The 21,296-nt window shown below is 36.0% G+C and overlaps 1 protein-coding gene across 3 annotated transcripts; it reads right to left on the bottom strand.

Moving 5' to 3' along the window:
- Positions 1-4,024: 4,024 nt before the first annotated feature.
- LOC149214693 (uncharacterized) lies at positions 4,025-21,024 on the bottom strand. Of its 3 annotated transcripts, none has more exons than XM_089392376.1 (3): positions 20,895-21,024; positions 9,493-9,811; positions 4,025-4,530 (listed from the first exon to the last, which is right to left on the bottom strand). In XM_089392376.1, exons 1-3 carry the CDS (start codon positions 20,903-20,905, stop codon positions 4,435-4,437), a joined length of 426 nt encoding a protein of 141 aa, XP_089248502.1. In that variant the 5' UTR covers positions 20,906-21,024; the 3' UTR covers positions 4,025-4,434. The 3 variants fall into 3 exon arrangements, with proteins under 3 accessions (XP_089248502.1, XP_089248504.1, XP_089248503.1); XM_089392378.1 differs by lacking the exon at positions 4,025-4,530 and adding an exon at positions 8,249-9,341; XM_089392377.1 differs by lacking the exon at positions 4,025-4,530 and adding an exon at positions 8,249-9,301.
- Between the last annotated feature and the right edge of the window lie 272 nt (positions 21,025-21,296).

The raw sequence follows: 21,296 nt of genomic DNA, 5'->3' as shown, positions 1-21,296 counted from the left end.
TGTTAGCTAAGATAATTGTAGTGTCAAAACTAGACACAAATACATGCATTTTCAATCACTACACAAGGTGTACCTAAGATCTCCTTATTCAATTTCAGGGGGATCTAGGACACATCAACACCACAAAAATTATTTTTTTATTAAATATTGAAATTACATCAACCTTCTATCTTTGAAACTTCTCAAAATTCCAAAACTCCTTGAAAATTTTCAAAAACTGCTTGGAAGCAAATTGTCTTCAAAACTGACTCACCCACTTTCTTCAACAAAATATTAAAATGACCTCCTTAACAAATACACCTTATCACTCCATTACAAGGAAAAATAAGCCCTTACTTTATAAAAAATCCCACTTGTCACTCCACACTAAAAAAAAATGCACACTTATCTCTCCACTTTTTAAAATTGCACCTTCCTTTTACTTTAGAAACATAAACTAAATATGGGTCTCGAACCTTCCTTTCACTTTAGACACGTTTATTACAATGCTATACACTTTCTCACTCTATTTATAAACTTTAAAAAAAAATAAATAACATAAAATTTTAAATTCCCATTTGAAAGAATTTTAAATGAATCGCTTTAATAAAGTGAGTTAAAAATTGAATTCAGCTTTATGGAGTTATTTGAAAAAATTAACATGCATTCACAAAATTTGATCAAAAGCTATGCGGCACATGAATTCTTCACTGAAAGCGCCGCCTCTTGACTGTTTACTGGGAATTCTTCGAAAGGATCAGGCACGTCCTCCCTTACAACCAACATGTCTTCATCATTTTCTGCGATTTTTAAATTCTTGCATATCAATGTAACTGTCTCCCTTGGGATTTGCTTCTTGCATATCGCTACAAGGTCTGTGCGCTACAAGCATCTTCAAACTTGACCGGTGTACCTCAGATCTTCAAGAATAGGTCCAAGTATCCATTCGTTGAATTGGATGCTGGAAGGTCAGGATAATTCCCATGTTAAGAAACACAACCGCGAAATTCACACACCATTTCCTATGCAATCATTAAATTGTTCGTTTTATTTCCTCTAGCGTTTTTCCACTAGTAATTGCACACGACTCCAAGCTCCATGCACAATGTGTCCATGCAACAGCGTATTGAACTGGCCACATCATGCTACAATATCCTCACTCACATGCTGCCTTGTTCATACACAGAGTTTGCATACACCTCCGTGCTCTAGCATTCCTCCCACCCGCAAAAGGAATTCACACAATAGGTTGCATGCTCCGTAGATCTTTTTAGCTCTAATACCACATGTAGAATATTAAACAAAATTAACAGACATGAAAAAATACCAGAGAAATAGAAATGGTGGAAAAGGCCTCAGCCTTACTGTATTCCTCTCATAATGCAATGTACAAATAATGATAATAGTACAAATAAATACATGAGGAAGTTTGTCTCAAGATAGTATGTCTATCTTGGACACTATGGTTGAGAAAATATCTCAACCAAACACTAATCTAGGAGCCTAACTAGTTGGAGAGAATCTCTCAACCAACTAGGCCTAAACTGACTCCTAACCATGAGAAACAAACTCAATCTAGAAATGTAGAATTAAATCCAACTTTTTTGATTTTAATTAAATTAATTGTTTTGGACTTATAATTGTTTTCATCACATGAGAGTGAGGCTAACAATTAAATCCTGAAGTGTTGAATTGAAAGCTCCCAAATCATGCCTATGTATTTTAATTTGTCAACAATTCTTATTTGGTATGTCTGAAGGAAGTCATAGAACCCCTAAAAGAATTATATTGTCCTGTTAAGTGGCTAAAGGTTCTTATCCTTTTGGAAACAATGTATAATTGTTTGTAATTATTCCTTTGATATTGGATCTATCATGCCTTATTACCCACCTCACCTACAAAACTGGGAAAATATGAAGTCATATTTAACTCTCTCTAAAATTTATTCTATTATCTTCTTTATAAATTCCCTCAAAATGGCCTATTGATGAGAAAATTTCTCCTCGAGATGAGACACCTTCTCATGAGGAAAATTTTGTTGATAAACAACATATTGAGGCAATTGTTAATTATAATTATGAGATGTTCTAAGAGAAAAAAGCTCTGCTATTTAGTAAAGGCTATGCACGAATGTTAGTGATTTGGTACGAGGAAAGACATGGGCAGTGAGGGAATTGTGGAGATTCCCTACAACTCTTTTCTCAAATGTGACATGTGAGGATGTATGCTTATTAAACAACTATATTTGAGAACAAGCACCACTTTGAAGGCAAGATTGTTTTGGATATAGGCGTAGGAAGTGGTAATTTGGTAATCTAGTATGCACAAGCTGGTGCAAGGAAAGTTTATGTTGTTGAAGCAACCAAAATGTTAGAACATGTATGTCCACATGTAATAAAAAATGGTGCTAGCCACATTGTTGATGGAAATGAAGGATCTATGGAGGATGTCATGTTTCTTGAAAAGTTGATGTCAATTCCAAAGAAAAATAAATCCTAACTCGAATCCTCCATGTTAATGATGACTCTTACCAATAACATCATATGTTGTTAGACATGTTATGTAACGTCAAGTACATTTGAAGGCATAATATACAGAAAGAAAGAAGAAATGCATTTGTAAAAGCCAAAATAGTTCATGAAAGACAAGATTCCTAACCAGAAATCTTCATTCCCATAAACATATTCATTCCCATGGACAACCAGTTTCTTCATGATCTAAGCACACTTTAGAAGAAAATGAGAAAAAGAAAATCATATATATGGTATTGCTAGACTTTGTCGTCAAAATTTACAAGAAAAATATCATCACTATCAAAACTATCAATTTTGAATACACTAAACTAGCAGAAAATAGTTTGAGGGATCTAGACTAAACTCAAAATTTAAGATGGAGAGAGTGTGTGATTCTTCTTAGCATGATAACTATTTGTGAGGTGTTTTCAATTTTATTCTTATTCCAATATTCACTTATTATTATTAGAGTGTATCTTCTTTAGTTCATCTAATAGCTATCAAAACAAAGAAACAAGAACACAATATGTTGGCATTATGCCAGGGCCAAAACCTCTCCCTCTTGGAGAGGAAAACCGGCAAAAAATTCTTCTTATTGAGATTCCACTTGACAAATACCAAGAAGATGGCCCTGGACCTACTAGGCCACTCCAAGACCAATACACCAATCCTCTTCCTTGTCACTGATGAGATCATCATCATCATTACTATACCATGACTGCTCCTTTATCTAGATCACTGATGCACCATGACTGCTTCTTCATTTAGACCTTCATCATTATTGTGCCAATGCTACACCTTCATTGAGAACTTGATGTGCCACTGCTTTTCCTTCACCGAGAATATTATAACATCAATGAGATCTCCACTTAGAGGTATATATATAGCTATACCAAAACCTTCATCTTTGTTAGGATCATGACTGTTATCATGCTCACAGAAATGTTGAGGACATGCTGTGTCTAGGATATATATAATACATTGAGATCCTTTCTCTATCAGTAATGCCGAGATTATGATTGCATCTTTTTCTGTACTATGATTTTCACTGAGATTTTAGCCATGTTCTCCTTGCACCGAGGTCAACTGCAACTATACCAAGATTGTATTACAATGACCCTGTAACTAGGCCAAGATTGCAATGAGATCACTGTACTTATCACCGAGATTCTGTACCTTCTTGTAACCATATGATATTGTAGACCTGTCTAAGATTCTTGACTGTAATCATCACGAGATTGTACCTTCCTGCACCTCCGAAGTTATAGAGGAATCTAAAATTATGTCTTCTCTTTTTTGTGCAGACCCTGACTGGGTATATATGGTGGTTTTCCCCTGTATTTGAGCTGACAAGTCCACCAAAGAGATGTGTCTCCATATGTGAGTTGACTTCATGATAATATTCATTTTGAGCCGACTTAATTGTTCTCTTCATCGTTTTGCTTGTAGTCTTCTTCACTGGAGGACAGTGCTTGTCTTGGAGGGCTACTTGACACTAGGTTGACCCATATTCATGCTCAAGAAGAGATATTTAACATGACTTTGATCCTTTGACTTTCCTAGACATATGAATGAGGAAGAAACTCGTTCGAATAATATACAAAAATAATCTTTCTTTTTCTTGTCAAGTACAAAGATCAAAATTACATTTACAAATATGGAACCTAGTTACACTTTTGTTCAACACCAAGCTCCCCAAGATGAAAAAATTACTTTTTATTAATGAGAATTACAAAGAAAAAGAATCCTTTTGACAGACCGAAATGCTCTTCTTCTCCCAATGAGCTTTACAATAAGAGGTATCTTTACAAAGGTCTCCTCAAGAATCAAATAGGTCCACCTATGATTACAGTTTGAAAAACACTTCAAAAGAGTAGATCAGATCCTCCTTAGCTCACACTCTCCAAATAGAGATGATTTGACAACCAAGCTTGCTCACTGTTTAGGAGACAAGAGCCTTTGAAAATCTGAAATCCCAGCTCAAGAATGAGTAATGAATCTCTACAAGAGTGATGGCTTGAAACCAGTGAAGAACTTCCTACAACAACCAAAGATTAGTAGCTAAATAAATTCACACTGGATAATAAAGATTCCCTCAAAGAAAATTGTGTTTAGGTCAGCAGGTATATTGTATCCTCTTTAATATAGCTCAGAATTTCTCCAAGGATGTGACCTCAACTGCTTTTTATCTTTCAACAAAGTGATGACATTCATAGCAGAGATCATTCTAGTGCAACTTTCTTTTGTTAAATATGTTGAATATCAGCCTTACAAGATGCTCAAAATGTCAATGATTATTATTCCTACAAAACAGATATTAGATCTTTGCAAAATATCTTTATATCAGTGATCTAGAGACTCTCACAGCCAGGGATGAAACAAGCTAGAGACACCCAGGAGAGAACCTGCTACCAACTCCAGAGATGAACTCAGACTTGAGTTAAATTTTAATTAAATGTTAAGTTTTCAAGGCTTGAAATACTTTAGAATATTTTTGCAAATAATCAAGTGACCTCAGACCTTAGAGGCCTCTCACAATAGGTAAAATAATGGGTCTTTAGGCTCACAGTAAGTGTAAAAAAATAGTGTAGTTTCCTCTAAGAAATTACAATGTAAACCCAACTTCAAAACCTGACAATTGTTTGCCTTAAAATTACGATAGAAAGCCTTCTAAAAGTTTGGTCAATTTCTGCCAATAAAACAGGGTTGGTATATCAGATCCAATGCCAAAATCATATGTATAAATCCTCAAAAATATTGTTGAAAAACGCCTGCAATGATCAAAGTTGGAAAGTAATGAAATATGGAAATGAAATGATGTCCTAGAGGCTGAAAAAGGTCTCAAAAAATATTCAAAGTGAGAAGACTGATGTTCAAACCCCTATGGATGTTAAAACAAATCCTCTGAGGTAAGTGACTATGACAGAAAAACCTTCAGACTATCAAAACTATCAATTTTGAATACATTAAACTCCTAACACATCATACTCAAAAATAGGACAGAAAGTACAAAGTTGAACTCTCAAACGTGCAACCTACCATTCATTAAATCTAGAAAACCAATACACTACTAAAGCTCAAAAATACCTTGCTATTCACTAGCACATAATTCAATCTCACACTCACAAAATTTGCAAAAATATTCACCTCCACTCCACCTTCTTTACACATAAGGAAGGCTAGACGAGGAGACAAAAGTAGCCCATCCCTGTGGGCTCAAAAAGTAAAACCCAACCTAATTCTATCTAGGGAAGTGTGCCTCCTTTAACTAGAAGTTTCTCTAGCTCATACGCTTGAGCTAACTTTTAAAAAAAGCTCATTGAAAGGCCTATTTCTAAATTTGGAAGTCAAACTCCAAAAGAATAAAAGCATCTCTTATAAAATTGGAATGCTAAGTTTGGCACAGTAATTATAAAACTAGAAGTGGATGAGACTAATGCATGCATGCCGGAGGCATGCATGTGCCCTCTCAATCTTTCTCCTACATATCTACAACGCATTATGCAAGAAAACTTAGTGAATTGCACCCTCATTCTCCTCATTTACACCCTCATCATGATTGTACAACAACATTGAATAGGAATCCATACTACAACACGGAATTTGTGCACTTATAAAAAGGATTTTGACGCTTATGAACAATCCAATCTTAGAAGGAAACTGCCTAGTTTGGTGGCCCATGACACTTTCAAAATTTGGGCCAGTATTTCAACTAGTTGAACCCCAAGAAGTGTGCTTCCTGGGGTATTTCTAACCTAGGATATAGGCATGTTCTTCTAGTGAAATTTCAGGTTCAAAGTATTATTTCTAATCTAGGGGAATATTCTTCTACTGAAATTTCAAGCTCAATGTATTTCTAAGTCAGTCATGATCTTTCCTTCTTTCAAAAATCTACGCATCTATGGTAGATAAAGGGAGAGTCAAAAGACTCATCTCCCATATCAGGAAAGGTCGAGAAAAGGACTGCAGACGATACACCCTCACTTCTCCTAAAACCTTAAGTTTTACTTCCTCTTCACATCGAACTAATATGGTCCTAAAAAGGTCTTCACTGCTTGAGCTACTGCTGCAAAGGGTTCAACCCAGTAACATCGGGTTAGGATCTTCAAATCCATCTGAAATAAACAACCAACCCCTAGTAAGACGAAGTTAAGACCTTACCACCTGCTTGAAAGGATCAACTCAACTCAATAAGACTGGCACAACCAAGGCCTTAACTGACTCAAAGATTGACACCCCATTAGAAAGGGTAATCATGACCTTATTGGATTGACTTCCCTGAGAATATTTCAGGGGTTAATATTCACCATTTGGCTAGCTTTTACAAATTCATCCAAAAAATTCTTCCAATTCAAAACAAATATTGGCCCAAATGTCTATAATATCAAATTATTTTGCCAACATTTTTCTATAAAATAGATAGAATCTTTAAAATATTAATGAAAATTACAAAATCCTTGCCAAATATCAATACTTCACACTTTTAGAAACATAAAGATAAGCTAAACTTTATACACTTACGAGAAAATTATGATTCACTAAGAAATTGGCATGTGGTGATAGGAGATAGAGAAGCAAGTCTTTGTGATTGTTTCCTTTGTGAGAATGAAACATTGTTTGATGATGGTGTCACAGGTGACAAGAATTCAAAGCTCAGGGTATCAGAGCCAAGGGAAGATCCAAAATTTGCCCAATTTTTGGTACCATTCCTAATGGAATTTTTATACCTGCTGACTTAGAGATTTTCTAATACCATGAAAAACAAAATTTAGAGAATGGCAGGGACATTTTTCACTTTGAAAAACATAACAGCTAAAGCAGAAAAATTTCAGACCATCAAAACTATCAATTTTGAATACACTAAACTCCTAACACATCATACTAAAAATATAAGACCAACCTGCAACCTACCTTTCATTAAATCTAGAAAACCAGTACACTAATAAAGCTCAAAAAATACCCTGCTAGTCACTAGCACATAACTCAATCTCACACTCACAAAATTTGCAAAAATATTCACCTCCACCCCGCCTTCTTTATATAGGAGGAAGGCTAGATGAGGAGACAAAAGTAGCCCATTCCTTTCGGCACCAAAATTAAAACCCCAACCTAATTCTATCTAGGGAAGTGTGCCCTCCTTTAACTGGAAGTTTCTCTAGCTCATGTGCTTGAGCTAACTTTCAAAAAAAAAATCTCATTGAAAAACATATTTCTAAATCTGGAAGTAAAACTCCAAAAAGAAGAAAAACATTTATTATAAAATTGGAATGCTAAATCTGGCACAGTAATTATATAAACTGGAAGTAATTATAAAACTGGAAGTGGATGAGACTGATGCATGCATGCTGGAGGCATGCATGTGCCCTCTCAATCTTTCTCCTACATAACTGCAGTGCAATATGCCATACAACTTAGTGAATTGCACCCTCATTCTCCTCAGATACACCCTCATCATGACTATTCAACAACCCTGCACAGGAATCCATACTACAACATGGAATTTGTGCACTTATAAAAAGGATTTTGACCACTTATGAACAATGAACCAATCTTAGAAGGAAACTGCCTAGATTGGTGAGCCATGACACTTTCAAAACTTGGGCCAGTATTTCAACTAGTTGAACCCCAAGAAGTGTGCTTCCTGGGGTATTTCTAACCTAGGATATGGGCATGTTCTTCTACTAAAATTTCAGGCTCAAAGTATTTCTAAGTTAGCCCGATGATCTTTCCTTCTTTTAAAAAACCTACGCATCTATGGTAGATAAAGGGAGAGTCAAAAGACTCATCTCCCAAATCAGGAAAGGTCGAGAAAGTGACTGTAGAAGATACACCCTCACTTCTCCTAAAACCTTAAGTTTTACTTCCTCTTCACATTGAACTAATAAGGTCCTAAAAAGGTATTCACTGCTTGAGATACTGCGGCAAAGGGTTCAACCTAGTAACATCGGGTTAGGATCTTCAAAGCCATCTGAAATAAACAACCAAACCCCTAGTAAGACGGAGTTAAGACCTTACCACCTGCTTGAAAGGACCAACTCAACTCAATAACACTAACACAACCAGGTCCTTAACTGACTTAAAGATTGACCCTCCATTAGAAAGGGTTAATCATGACCTTATTGGATTGACTTCCTTGAGAAAATTTTAGGGGTTAATATTCACCATTTGGCTAGCTTTTACAAATTCATCCCAAAAAATTAGCCATTTCAAAACAAATATTGGCCCAAATTTCTATAGTATCAAATTATTTTGCCTGCACTTTTCTATAAAAAAGACAGAATCTTTAAAATATTAATGAAAATTACAAAATCCTTGCAGAATATCAATACTTCACACTTTGAGAAACAGAAAGATAAGCTAAACTTTTACAATTTCAAGAAAATTATGATTCATTAAAAAAAATTCCCTCCTGCGCAAGGCCTTACCAAAGCTATGATCATGCAATCTGGTTTTGATTCCTTAGTCTGCCAAGATTTCAACATATTTCGTCCTGAAGTAGGAATGGGGAAATAGGACCAGCATTATCCATACCCAATGGAAGCTAAACTACTTCCTGATTAATTTGAAAAACTCTAGTTTCTGACAACAAAGAATGGTTATCGATTCAATGCAGATCGAACTTGAATTGTTGTCCCCAGGAACAAAAACTTGAAGTATTCTCAACCTTGATTGTGAAGTTGGGCTATTATTTTGATGTGACTGGTGAGGAGGCTGACCCATTACAGGTCGATGTTCTAATGGATCTTGACTACTTTGCAGCAAAGATGATGTCTCAGTGGAAGTATCTCTGATATTTCAAGACAAAATCCCTGATTACAGAAGAGAAGATGGATGGTTCTCTTTAGACTCCTACATTAAGAAAAATATCATTATCATAAATCCTTTATCTTTACATGTTAAGGAAAACACTAAAAAAGCAACAATGAAAAAAGAAAATGGGTAATAATTTGTCATCAAACTAATTAGATCAAAAAAGAGAGCAGGGAGAAAGGAAGCATACCCTTCTAGGAGGTTGTCTCTCCTTCTCACTCATAATATGTCTATCCACATGAGACAACGGTTCATGCATACGCCAATCACTGTTAGGAGTCTCTCTCTCTAAGCTTGACCACTTCTTTGGGTCACCAGGAAAAAAATCATCTTTCCTTGAGTTATCACTTCCTCTTCCATGATTTTCCAATCTTGGGCTCATATCTTCCCATAAGTATTCTTCTTCCTCATAATTTCGCCAGCTTCTAGACACCATTCTATTTCCTATTATATCAATTTCCTGAGGTGGTTGTACAAGTGAAAGTAGTCCACACAGAGATCTCTCACCCCTGTAATTTCCATAAATGTCAAGGTCAAAGCACGAATTGTTAAAATAAATATCAAGCTTCACAATAGAGCACTTCATCATAAGAAATAGAGTAAGAAAAAAAACATTCAAATAATGCGGGAATGAAATTAGAATTCTTTCCTTAACTAATGTTAAATGGCATTGACAACCAATATTTTTTCCTGATGCAAGTTAAATTAAACAAATTTCAGATAACAAAAATTGCAAGTGGCATCCAACAACAAGCCTTGTTAAGCATGACGTAAATGATCCCTATGTTACACCAAGTTCTGATGATGGGGAGCTGGGTTGAAAACTTTTGGACACATCTAGTAGTTACTCCTAGTTTCCAAGGGCGAAGAGGGCTCTCTCTCTCTCATATTACTAATTTTCAATTGAGTCTAGCCCAAGTTGTTGCGATGGAAAATTATCATTCCCCCACTTTTTATTCCGTAAGTGACCTGTTGAGTTCATAATATGTATTGTTGTAACAACTTTGAGCCTTGTTGTTGACCTGGCTTTGGTTTCTAAGAAACATAGGGATTACCCTGCCGACCATGTTAGGAATGAGGGTAAGTGCCCCCAGGTTTTGCCTAGGATATATTACCAAGAATATATATGTGTGTGTGTGTGTGTGTGTACGTATGTATGTATGTATATCCTTGGAATGAGGGTAAGTGCCTCAAGGTTTTACCTAAATTGTATTACCTGGAAAATAAATAAATAAAAATTACGCACACGAGGAATTAAAGATGTAAAATTCTACATAAAAATGTTAAATACTGAAATTAGATCAAAGAAAATTTGTTGATATTCACAAGAGATAGAAAAATAATAGATCAGAACCAACACAAAATCCAAATTCCATAATAAAGAGGAACATACACTAGCACTTGGGCAGCACAACTCTTGAAGAGAAATTGCCAAGATGGATGCATCCTTAAAGAGAGAGTGAGCCCAAGAACAACAAAGATAGACAGAAATAAACACAAGTACAAGAGAGTGAAACACTTGACAGGTGCCATCAGGTAAAATACTTTATTAAGAATGAAAGGTAATGACATAAGGATTAATCCCAAATGAGAGTTGTGTATTTACAATTTCATGTTGCCCCAAAACACATGATTTACTACCACTTAGACTGCCCAGAAAATTGCTTGTTCATATAATGCATGTACATATATGTTAATGAGTAGAAGATACACCTTCCTCCCCACGTGAATTAGAAATTTAACTGAAAACACATGCATGGCTCTAGAAAAATGAGTTGTAATGCAACATCATCTCGCAACATCTTGCATAAGTCATCCTCAATATAGTGTTTTCATTGCTTGTTAAGTTTCATGATTACTTCACCAAATGTTACTGATTAGTTATGGGTTGTTCCTCTTTCCAAACAAGGTAACCACATCCCGCTATTTATAGTTGAATGTTGTGTTTGGGTACATGTATATCCCTACATATATCCTGCCCTGCACCTCCTAAGTACTAAAACAACAACTCCACACCTAACTAAGCATTTATTTTTATTTCATTAAATGCATGATCCACCCTTTGCTAGAAATATCACACCATGCATAGGTTAATTCACTGGAGATAAGACAAAACTATTCTAGGCACTGCAACCAACCTGTTAGAAATCTACAATAGGAACATCATTGTACTCATTCAAAGAATAATACCTATGGCAGCTTCCACCAGTATATATAAATATGTATTATTCTAAGTATGCATAGGTCAGCCCCACATAATGACCAAAGAAGTTGGCTGTAGAATAATGACAAAAAGGTCAGCTCCAAAATAATAACAAACAGGTCTAGCCCATCACACCATGGAAATTCAAGACCACCCTTTGATAAAGATACTTCAAGGTTTTCTTCGGTTGACATAAATTTGACAAAGTAAATATTTTCGTTTGTAAGCCTTCAACCATCTTTCATTTGGGCAATTTTCGTCATTAAATCTAGACTACACATTTCTTTGTTTTTAGCCTTGTAAAAGTCTTGTTGTAGGTAGTCTTCATAACTAAGTTTTACCACAGTAGAGATGCAATCCATTTTCAATCTCTTATTTTCAATAGGCATTTTTGAATAATCAAGAGCGCGTACTTCATTCAGTGCCTTAACAAGCATTTCAATTAGACATTTGATTGCCATGTGTGCTAGAAAGGTGCTTTTGTCTGAATTTTCTATAGTTGGTTGTGTGCCTACATCTATCAAACACATCTCTGAATATGCCTACAAAAACAATAATGCTTTTGGTTAAAATCAAGTAAAATGTTTCAAGCCGTAAATTTGAAATTGGTTGAACATAAACATCCAGGGGAATATTTTCCCACCCGGATTAGAACTCTTCCCATAGGCGTGGTATCAAAAAAGGCCATGGGCACCCTGAACAGTGAATATTGAATTGATCATTCCAGGGAAAAGGGCCTTTGAAGCTCGCAAGCTAAAAAAAACAACAAACTGAGCCCTTGCATAGACAAAAGCTCCACTACATAATGAAACATTTGCATATGTTCCTGTCAAAAAGAGCACCATCAATATTTGGATTTAGGATTGCTGATGCAAGCCAATAGTTTGATGATATTTGGACAATAGTAAAAGTTCATTTTGATAGTACAATGCAGAGGAAGAGTAATGCCCTTCCTGCTACACGAATGCAATCACAATATGGCTGTCATATTACACCTCCCATTTCCTTCTCTTCTTCTGCAATTAACTGTCCCATGTTTCAAGAAATATCTTCTACACTTTCTTCTCTAATCAGTGCATTTGCACTCTACATCCTCAGAAATTCTAATGGGCTCATATGAGTTTGTTGAGATCAAAATGAAGCAGGATAATTTGTTAGGTAATCAGAAAATTGGTTAAGAAATATGGATATTCAATCTAAGGGAAAGGACTCCTAGAATCAGAAACTAACTACCAAACAGGCAGAGAGGACTAGAAAAGGAAGCTCCATATTGCTATAGGTGATATTATGACAGTTATATTCAAAGGTGAGGTGGAACCAACAATAAATGAGTACATTCAAATAATTCAAGTACAAAAATGTAAATATCTTCAATGCTCAGATCCGTGTGTCCTGAAGGTATAAAGATCACTTTCAAGACACGACGTTGGGTAGAGTGATCCTTTGAATTTTGAAACTCCAGCCAATAGGGCTCCAGATTGAAAAAATATTATAAGCGGGACACGGATGAGGTACAAGAGACAATAGGCAGCAATAATATTATGAATCAACACTTCAGATAGCAAAGGACCACACTATCTACAACTCTTTATGATAACATTAGCATATATATCCTTAAGGCAAGTTTGGGTGCCAAGTTTGAGTCCAGATGGATCCCTAGGATCTTACTGAACCTCACTTGAAAAAAGAACATTTTGCGCCAACCATTTCACTGAGAAGGAAATCATGGAAAATTCATTCCCCATTACAACAACAACACAAGTCTTAGATTTGGTTTATCTCTCATGCTGAAGGCTCACTGCAAATGCCCATCTAATCACATCACCCAAACTCCTTCAGATTAGAAAAGAATACTGGAGAGCCATTTTAAAACAATCATGAAAGGACAAAGAAATAGATTATCCAGACATCCTTTCATTGTCTTTGCCTACATGGTTTAGCAAAACACTAATTATCGAAATGGTGCACCTGAGGCCTCCCAAGGCCATAACAAGAACCCTCCAAGTCCTCAACATAATAGCTCTAGCATTAAGTCATACATTGAGATGTCCCAACAGCTCCAGCTCTATGTCAAAAGCTGAGATGTCCCAACTGGACAAAAATGAGAAACCATTGCATGAGATCCATAGACAATTGATGATTCAATGAGGCAAGTTCTATGCCACCTGAACAACGTTAGACAAATATCATCTCAAAGTCAAGATAAAACTATCACCAAATGGAGTGCCATCTAGACTACCCCAGGACAGATGAAGCATGACCACAATCCCTAATAAATGGCATTAAGTGGCGAGGACAGATGGAATTGAGCAGGTTCAAGTTTGGGCATGCATTACATAGATTGATAATGATAAGTTGTACCAAAGTCAAGGTAGCAGTGCTCAAATAGATCAGAGGGAGATAAACATATATAGGAGGCCAACGTAGATATTTTTAGAGGATGATAAGGTCATTGGAACTGTATTCCATATATAGGAACTAGCAGAGGCAATGTTTAACATATACATGTAAGCAGTTGACATATACTGACAAATAAAAATAATGATGTGTAAGGTCCTAGTTGAAAGGATCAAACTGCAACAAGAGATTTTGATGTCTATAGATTCCATACAGCTACAGGTGTAGAATTTGGACAACAAGGTCACTCAACTCAAAAAATAAGTAGCTAATCGAGGCTTAAAAGTCTCGAGAAGAGGATAAACCAATGAATGCTAGTGATGTCACAATATATGATTAGGCATGCACAGTATTTTCTTTTTTTGATATACTTCTATTTCATAGTATAAATGATATCTAAACTAGTATAGTTATAATGGATAGAACAAACTCTGGTTATGAGAACAATTTGGAAGCTATTTATTTTAGTTTAGCATCTAAATTAAATAAATCAAAGTTCAGCTATAACAAAATTTCGGAAGCTATGTTCTCTTGGACCAAAAGACTTGTTTAGTTTCCCTAGTACAAGAGTAGTAGACACATGTATTTTTTATCACCATTGGATTAATATACAATATCAAAAAGGAACTTGCACCCTTAAAAAATACAATAAATAAAAAATAGTCAAGATAAAATTCTATAAAATATACTCTTATATTGTGGATCAAGGGACCAATAGAAGAATAGAAGGCAGAGAAATAAGACCATCTCAAGAAGTAAGAAAATATGGCAAACTTGTCCACTTTTTTGCACATTTTGGTATGGATCATAGGCTCTCAAGTTCTAAGCGCATATTCTTTAGCTTCCCATCATACCAGAACCCACATAGAGGATCACGCATTTTTCAGGGTACTACCTTCAGACAAGGGCACAACGAGAAGCTTGATACCATTTCATATCCAAATTCACCCCACCACATGAGATCTCAACAAAAAAATCGTCTCAGACCAGTCCCTGGGAGACGGACTAGGTCCTCCAGACCTCAGTAGTGTGCGAACTTCCCCAAACAACAATTTAGTGGACAGTCTGCACCTCCCACTGGCCCTTCATCGGGCCAACAAACTTTGTGGAGCTTTTTTCAGTGTTCTTCAGTCAACCTTGGATGTTAGGAGAGATGGGTCTGATCCTCAGACCCATTAGCCCCTGGATCTTCTCCGTCAGGGCATTCCATACATTATATCTTTTATGTTCCTCCATTGTACATTTTAAATTCATGCATTGTATTTTTTATAGGAGACTGTTTGGTTCTCCCGCATTGTATGGACATCATTGTACTCAACAATCCCTTTGACCTACTTTGTGGTCATTAGTTGGACATAAATATAATTATCTTATCTTATCTTATATTTTCCTGCAGTATCCCATTTTACTAGTGTTCCACATTATCCTGTAAGTATCTAGCAATTGAAAATTAAGCACTTTAGTATTTTGGAAGGTTGTAAGGAGTGGACTAAGCCCTTCCTATTGCATTTTGCCTTCGAATACTCATCGATAGTACTATATATGCTTTCCTACAAGTTGACTCCAAAATTCTAACTGTCATGCTCTAATTGGGAAATGGATCCATTTAGCTCTAACCAAACAATTTTTATCGAATTGATTAGTTTCTAACTTGCTATACATGTACCCCGAATGGATATTTATAGAGTTTTTCTAATGGTGTTATGTATAATACTATAATGTTATTTACTTGCATGGCTGGTTCTTTAATTGTTGACTATAATGTTAATATAATCCACGTTACAAAATCTATTGAAAGCACAGGTTGTAAGGTCAATAATTTGGTTTTGTTTCCAATAAAAAAGAAAATTAGATAAGTGACTTGGACATGTATAAGAGATATAATGGATCATGAGAACACAACTGGGATTTTCTGCAAGTAAAATTCATGAGTTGTGAACACAATTGTCTTTGAATCATTTGGAAACAATTACTGCACAACCATTCCAGACTGTTGTTCCTAATTCAAATTACAACTCAACTTCCCTGTTAATTCTCATACACATCCCTCCATTTTATTAAATTTGAATATATAATACACAAATTTTAATTCTATGAACCAAACTATAGAGCTACAAATCTGAAAACCATCTATACAGTTCTCAAAATAGTAGATTGTATAAACTCAAGATTCTGATTTGTATATTCAAAGGTATAGACACCACATAATACGAAAAATTAGAACACAGTAGAGAACTAAATCTGTAAAATATTGTTTTGGGAATAATGGACAACAAACAAAATGTGCAGGAACTCAATCACATAATTTTCCATTACTTGCAAAAAAGAATTTTAAAGCAATTTTTCATAACCCTCACTGTTTCACTACTCTAGTGAAACACCCTGTCATTCTTTTATAGATAAATAAGGCTCTGGTTTACAAGGAAATTCCATCATTGTTGTGGTGCGTCTTCTCTACAAGATGCAAAAACACTAACTCTAGATACCTGGAAAGAGTGCACCCAACTTGCAAGAGAAGATTACCCATAATAGAGTGCTTCCTTACCTAGGAAAGTGTGCCCTAATCTAAATCTAACTACATTCTCTTCCATGCACTTTTCCTAGAGATGGAAACAATGCCCAAAAGGCTGAAAAAGAACTGAAACGACACTTCTAAAAATGGAATTCCAGTGCCTAACTAAACTCAAAGACATTCTAAATATGACTATGTCAAAGTTTGCAACAACACCTCACTCAAGATAGAATGGATCTGAGCATGTATGTATGCATTAGCCATAAGATTCCTACAAAAGTAATGTGCCTACTCTAGTGTGCATAATTAATTCACTTCAACCATCCATAGAAAACACTACAGCACAGTAACCAAGTGAACATAACCTGTTGGATATGATGCATTGGATCCTAAAGTAGAATGCCTTCTGATCTATAGGCAAACTAACACGTTGCTAAAGTCAAGGACCCTTCAAAGCTCAACCACCCTTACTTTCTTTGCCTCCTTACCTGCCTTCGGAAAATGCAATAGCTAAAAAATTTCATCCGGGTTCTTCTATAGTTGATGACCAGTTTCAAACCCTGTTAGGCTTGCTACTGCATGTTACCGTGGACCCATGATAATGTGGAGCAAGTGGAATGGGCAGGTGCAAGTCCTATGTGAGCCACAACTACTTATTAGCCCAAACAGTTCTCTGAATTTGATAGTGTGCTATCAATAGTGTTCTCCCTATTTATGGATGCGAAAGAAAATAAAATCTGAGTCCAGCCACCTATTCCTACTCATTAATACAGAGATATACACTTATTGGCCCAAAATTTATGTTGATTTCTTTTCTTTGTCCATGGTCTTGTTTGTCAATTTGATTCAACTTTTTTAAAGATCAGATGCAACTATTACTATAAAACATATCCATTATGCCAACTTCGTTGTAATACTTTGCCCAAAATTTGACAGGAGGTTATGGTGCCCTACTACTTTACAGTCCACTAAAAATGAGAAAGGAAAAAGGGGCATTCCTATACAGGTTTACTTGCCAATGGGATGTTGATTTAGTAGTGAGAAATCAATAGTTGGTTATGCCATAAGCCATACACCAAGTCTCCTATCGAGGGAAAGTCCTCCCATCACCGTCTATGTAATTAGGATTGGATGAAAGTGCCACATGACTTTGATGGAACAACTCCCTCTATTTTTTTTGAGATCTTAGATAAATATAAGTTTGACCCTTTCCAAAAGGCTGTTGATTTCAGGGCAGCTTTCATAAGAACTTTAAATTCTAAAGCTCAGTTGACACAATAGAAACTTTAAAATACACAGTTTACCAGAAGTTTTCAACAACAATAGAAACTATAACCTAACTTACTACTCTAGTGGATAAATGGACCAATCTCCACTCTAGTACACCCATATTAAGATCTAGGAAAATGGTACCTTGAAATCCAAACTTTTCTATAGAGTTGAAGCATAAACTTAAGAAAAATGGAGCAGAACCTTTCTTGCGCATTGTGCAACAGAGGAAAACAATCTTTAGTGATGCATGTATATCCTCACACACAACATTCTACCAAACGGATGGATGATGAGTCAGTCAAACGGGATGAGATCACCTAGATTAACTTTGTCATACATAACCATAATGGATACAGAACAACTGCAAGATCTACACTCCTTCAACTTTGTTGTTTACAAGGTTTACATAAGTTAGTGGAGTGATGGATTGTTGAATAGTAACTATGGGTCATTCATCTGCTCTTTCTTGTAGCTTTGCAAGCCAAGAGGAGATTTTCCCTGACATATGTAGGTTGGTCTAAGATTACTTCCCTAGATTTTGAAGAATGAAATAATACACAGAATAACTGAGAAACCTATTCCCCAACAAAGTGATAATATTTCAAAGGACAATGGAGTTTCCCAAAGCTTAGAAACTTTTATCAAAGCTATATCTCTCAAGCTACTGTTATAAATATACACAGATCCAAAAATTTATTCACATTCCTGTGCACTATGATGTTCTCCATACAAAACCCTATAGAGGCTAAGATAACATAACACCAATGAAATGTAATCATACTCAATTTTTCAATAGAGCCCATTAGGTCCGAGCATTGAACCTAGGAGCTCTGATACCACTTGTAACACACCATCACCCTTTGGCTTTTTTTTAGGGGGGTCTTCCATAAGTGTTCAAGATGTTTCCTCACCTCTAATGTAGTGTCTTCTCTCACATGAGTTAAAATAACAATGCTTTCTGATCCTTTAGGGTTTGTCACAATCACAAGTTTTCTTACCTCCTTTAGATCAAATATTATCCCTAGTATAATTGTGCACTACTTTAAGACCTAGTACTCCAGGACATGGAGATAAGGTGATGAAGAGTGTCAAGAGAAGGAGCAGGTCCAATGTGCTACCCATCTCTAAGATAATATGGTCAAAACAATGTATAAGAGGTCCCTCTCCTTCCCCTGTTTATATAAGAGGACAAGAAATCCAACGATGTAGGGTAAGGCTAAGCCTCTGCAAGCAGCCCAATCTTGTACAAAATCGTATGCCCTCAATAAATAAAAAAAGGGTTGTAGATTTCTAGGATAAATAAGGAGAATATTAAAGTACTGAGCATCAACAGACCCATCTCTGAGTAGCCATGACTCATGATAGCCACTTGTCCTCACTCTAGATTCATTCTGTAATAGTCTTTTGTAGACAGTCTCTGAATTTCTTGCACATATTCCAAGGGAAACCATTATTTGTGATTGTTAAATATGTTTGATTAGCTCTTCCCGAAGAAGTGAATGGAAATTTGTAAAGAGACTCATTGCAATAGGAAAAGGTCCATTCTGGGTATTTTTCTTGGCAGCAAAAAGCCTGGAGGTGAAGCTATTTGTTAAGATATTCCCTTTTTGTATTCATTAGTATTGGACCATACCTTGAGTATGGGGCACCCATGTCTCTTTAAGGTCATTCATTTGTTTTCATGTTAAAGGAATGATTATTGGGAGCTCTTTGGAAAAGGGACCTAGAGTCATTACTACTCCAAGCATTTGGTTGGATTGTTATGGCACACACGCACTTGAATTGCAACCTAGTACAATTCATGTCCTTGGCTAGGGATCAACATTATATTTTTTGGAAGCCATTGAGGTATCTTCAAGAAAACAAGTTTTGCATGTAGAGCACCCCTTATTTCTCTGGTTATCAAGAGTAAATCAGGCATTGTTTACAACCCTCCCCTCAGCATTAGGCAACCATTTTCCCTTAGAAATTGAGCATTCAATATTCCCATCTATAGTTGGCCTCCCAAAGCTTCTATCACTACTACTACATGGGCTAGGTTTGGCATCATTATCATGAAAATCACTCTTGTTACAACTCTAATCAATATAGTATATTTCACCTAATATCTATAGCAGGAAACCTGTTTATTTACCAGAGATATATTATTCTTGTTCAATTTTGCTTTACAATCTAGGTAAGAGAGGGAACAATGATTTGTTTTGTATCTTCACATATCAGTGCCTTTCACGCTATAGCACATGTTCCAGTGGTGCTATAATCTTGTTAATGCAATCTAGTGTTAATATGATGCAAACAATCAACAAAGATAAAAATTGCTACCCCTAACTTTATCAGCCCCGCCGCAATTCATCAACTATTGAGAAGTCAATTCTACGATCGATAAAAACCTCAAAACTAACTGGGAAACCAAGCTTGAAATGAATGCTCGTTTGTTCATTTATGTAATTCTTCTAGTTACGATGCAATTTCTGGCACTAGTTCCTCGTGTTTGAAATTGAACGCATAAAACTTCCAACCCAGCTAACCCCAACAGAGTCCAAAATATAAAACAACAAACCGAGAAAACTTAATCCCATTGGAGCCTGGTTGGGTAGTAAACTAGAGTCTCAATTTAAAGCTAAAGTGGGGTGTTTCATATCTACAAAATGCGGTCTACAGAAAATTGATTTCGATCTTTTGATAGTTGTTGGCCTTAGTCCCGAAAGTGGACTGGAGGAGAGCCAATGGAAACTTGAAAAAGGGCTCGACACATTAAACGCCAATGTTATTGGCAAGGAGGTCTATGTGCCCATATTTGTTAATCTCAGTCCACACTGCGTCGGCTACACTCTAGTCTGAGTGTTCATCACCATCCAACAAGTGCACAACAAGATGCTTTTCAATGCCAAGGATCGAGTCGTGGCTACAATTCAGCATTTCTGCTAAGCAACCCAAGGGCCAACATGTAGTTAATACCTCCAATTGTGCATCTTGTGACTATCATCACATTGGGTTGCTCTTCCATGGAGAGAAAAGATTCAGGTCTGGTTTTTTAGTGCTATGTAGATTTGAATCGCAATCCAGGGAGGAGTTTGTTTCCCCTTACTACTCTCATTGATGCCCTCAAATGGTGTTACTGATAGCTGGATCTGGTGTATAAAATTCCTAATAGAGTTAACAAGGCCTTGATTCACTATTGAGATTGACAGAGTGTTCAATTATTTACCAGAATTCCATTCTTGTTGTGCTTTGCCTTGTTCAAATGGCATGCTCAAAAGAGATGCAACCAGATTGAAGCCCTGCATGCAAATTGTGGAATAGATATTCCTCACATCTGGAATATAAATCAATGGAAGTATGTGTTATTTAGTGTAGTGCCTCAGGGTGTGTTTTGGGAAGAACTTCTAACAGAGAAAAATAAGCCAAAAAACATGAATCCTAACAAGGTTCCCTACCCATTAATAATTAGAGATTTGATCCTAGAAATAACATTAAATGAAAGAGTGCAAGAGGAAGAATTCACTAAAAAAATATTCTTGTTAAACCATAAAAAAATGGCTATTTGTCTAACTCAACATTCATTGTTTATTGTAAAGTTGGTCTTTATAATCAATCTATTTTCAATATT

Source organism: Pinus tabuliformis, chromosome 1_1, assembly GCF_031772625.1.
Source record: "Pinus tabuliformis cultivar Carrire ecotype Pingquan chromosome 1_1, CPIR1, whole genome shotgun sequence".
Taxonomy (NCBI): Eukaryota; Viridiplantae; Streptophyta; class Pinopsida; order Pinales; family Pinaceae; genus Pinus; species Pinus tabuliformis.
Note: the sequence above shows the minus strand (reverse complement) of the source record. Positions and strands in the feature narration are given on the sequence as shown.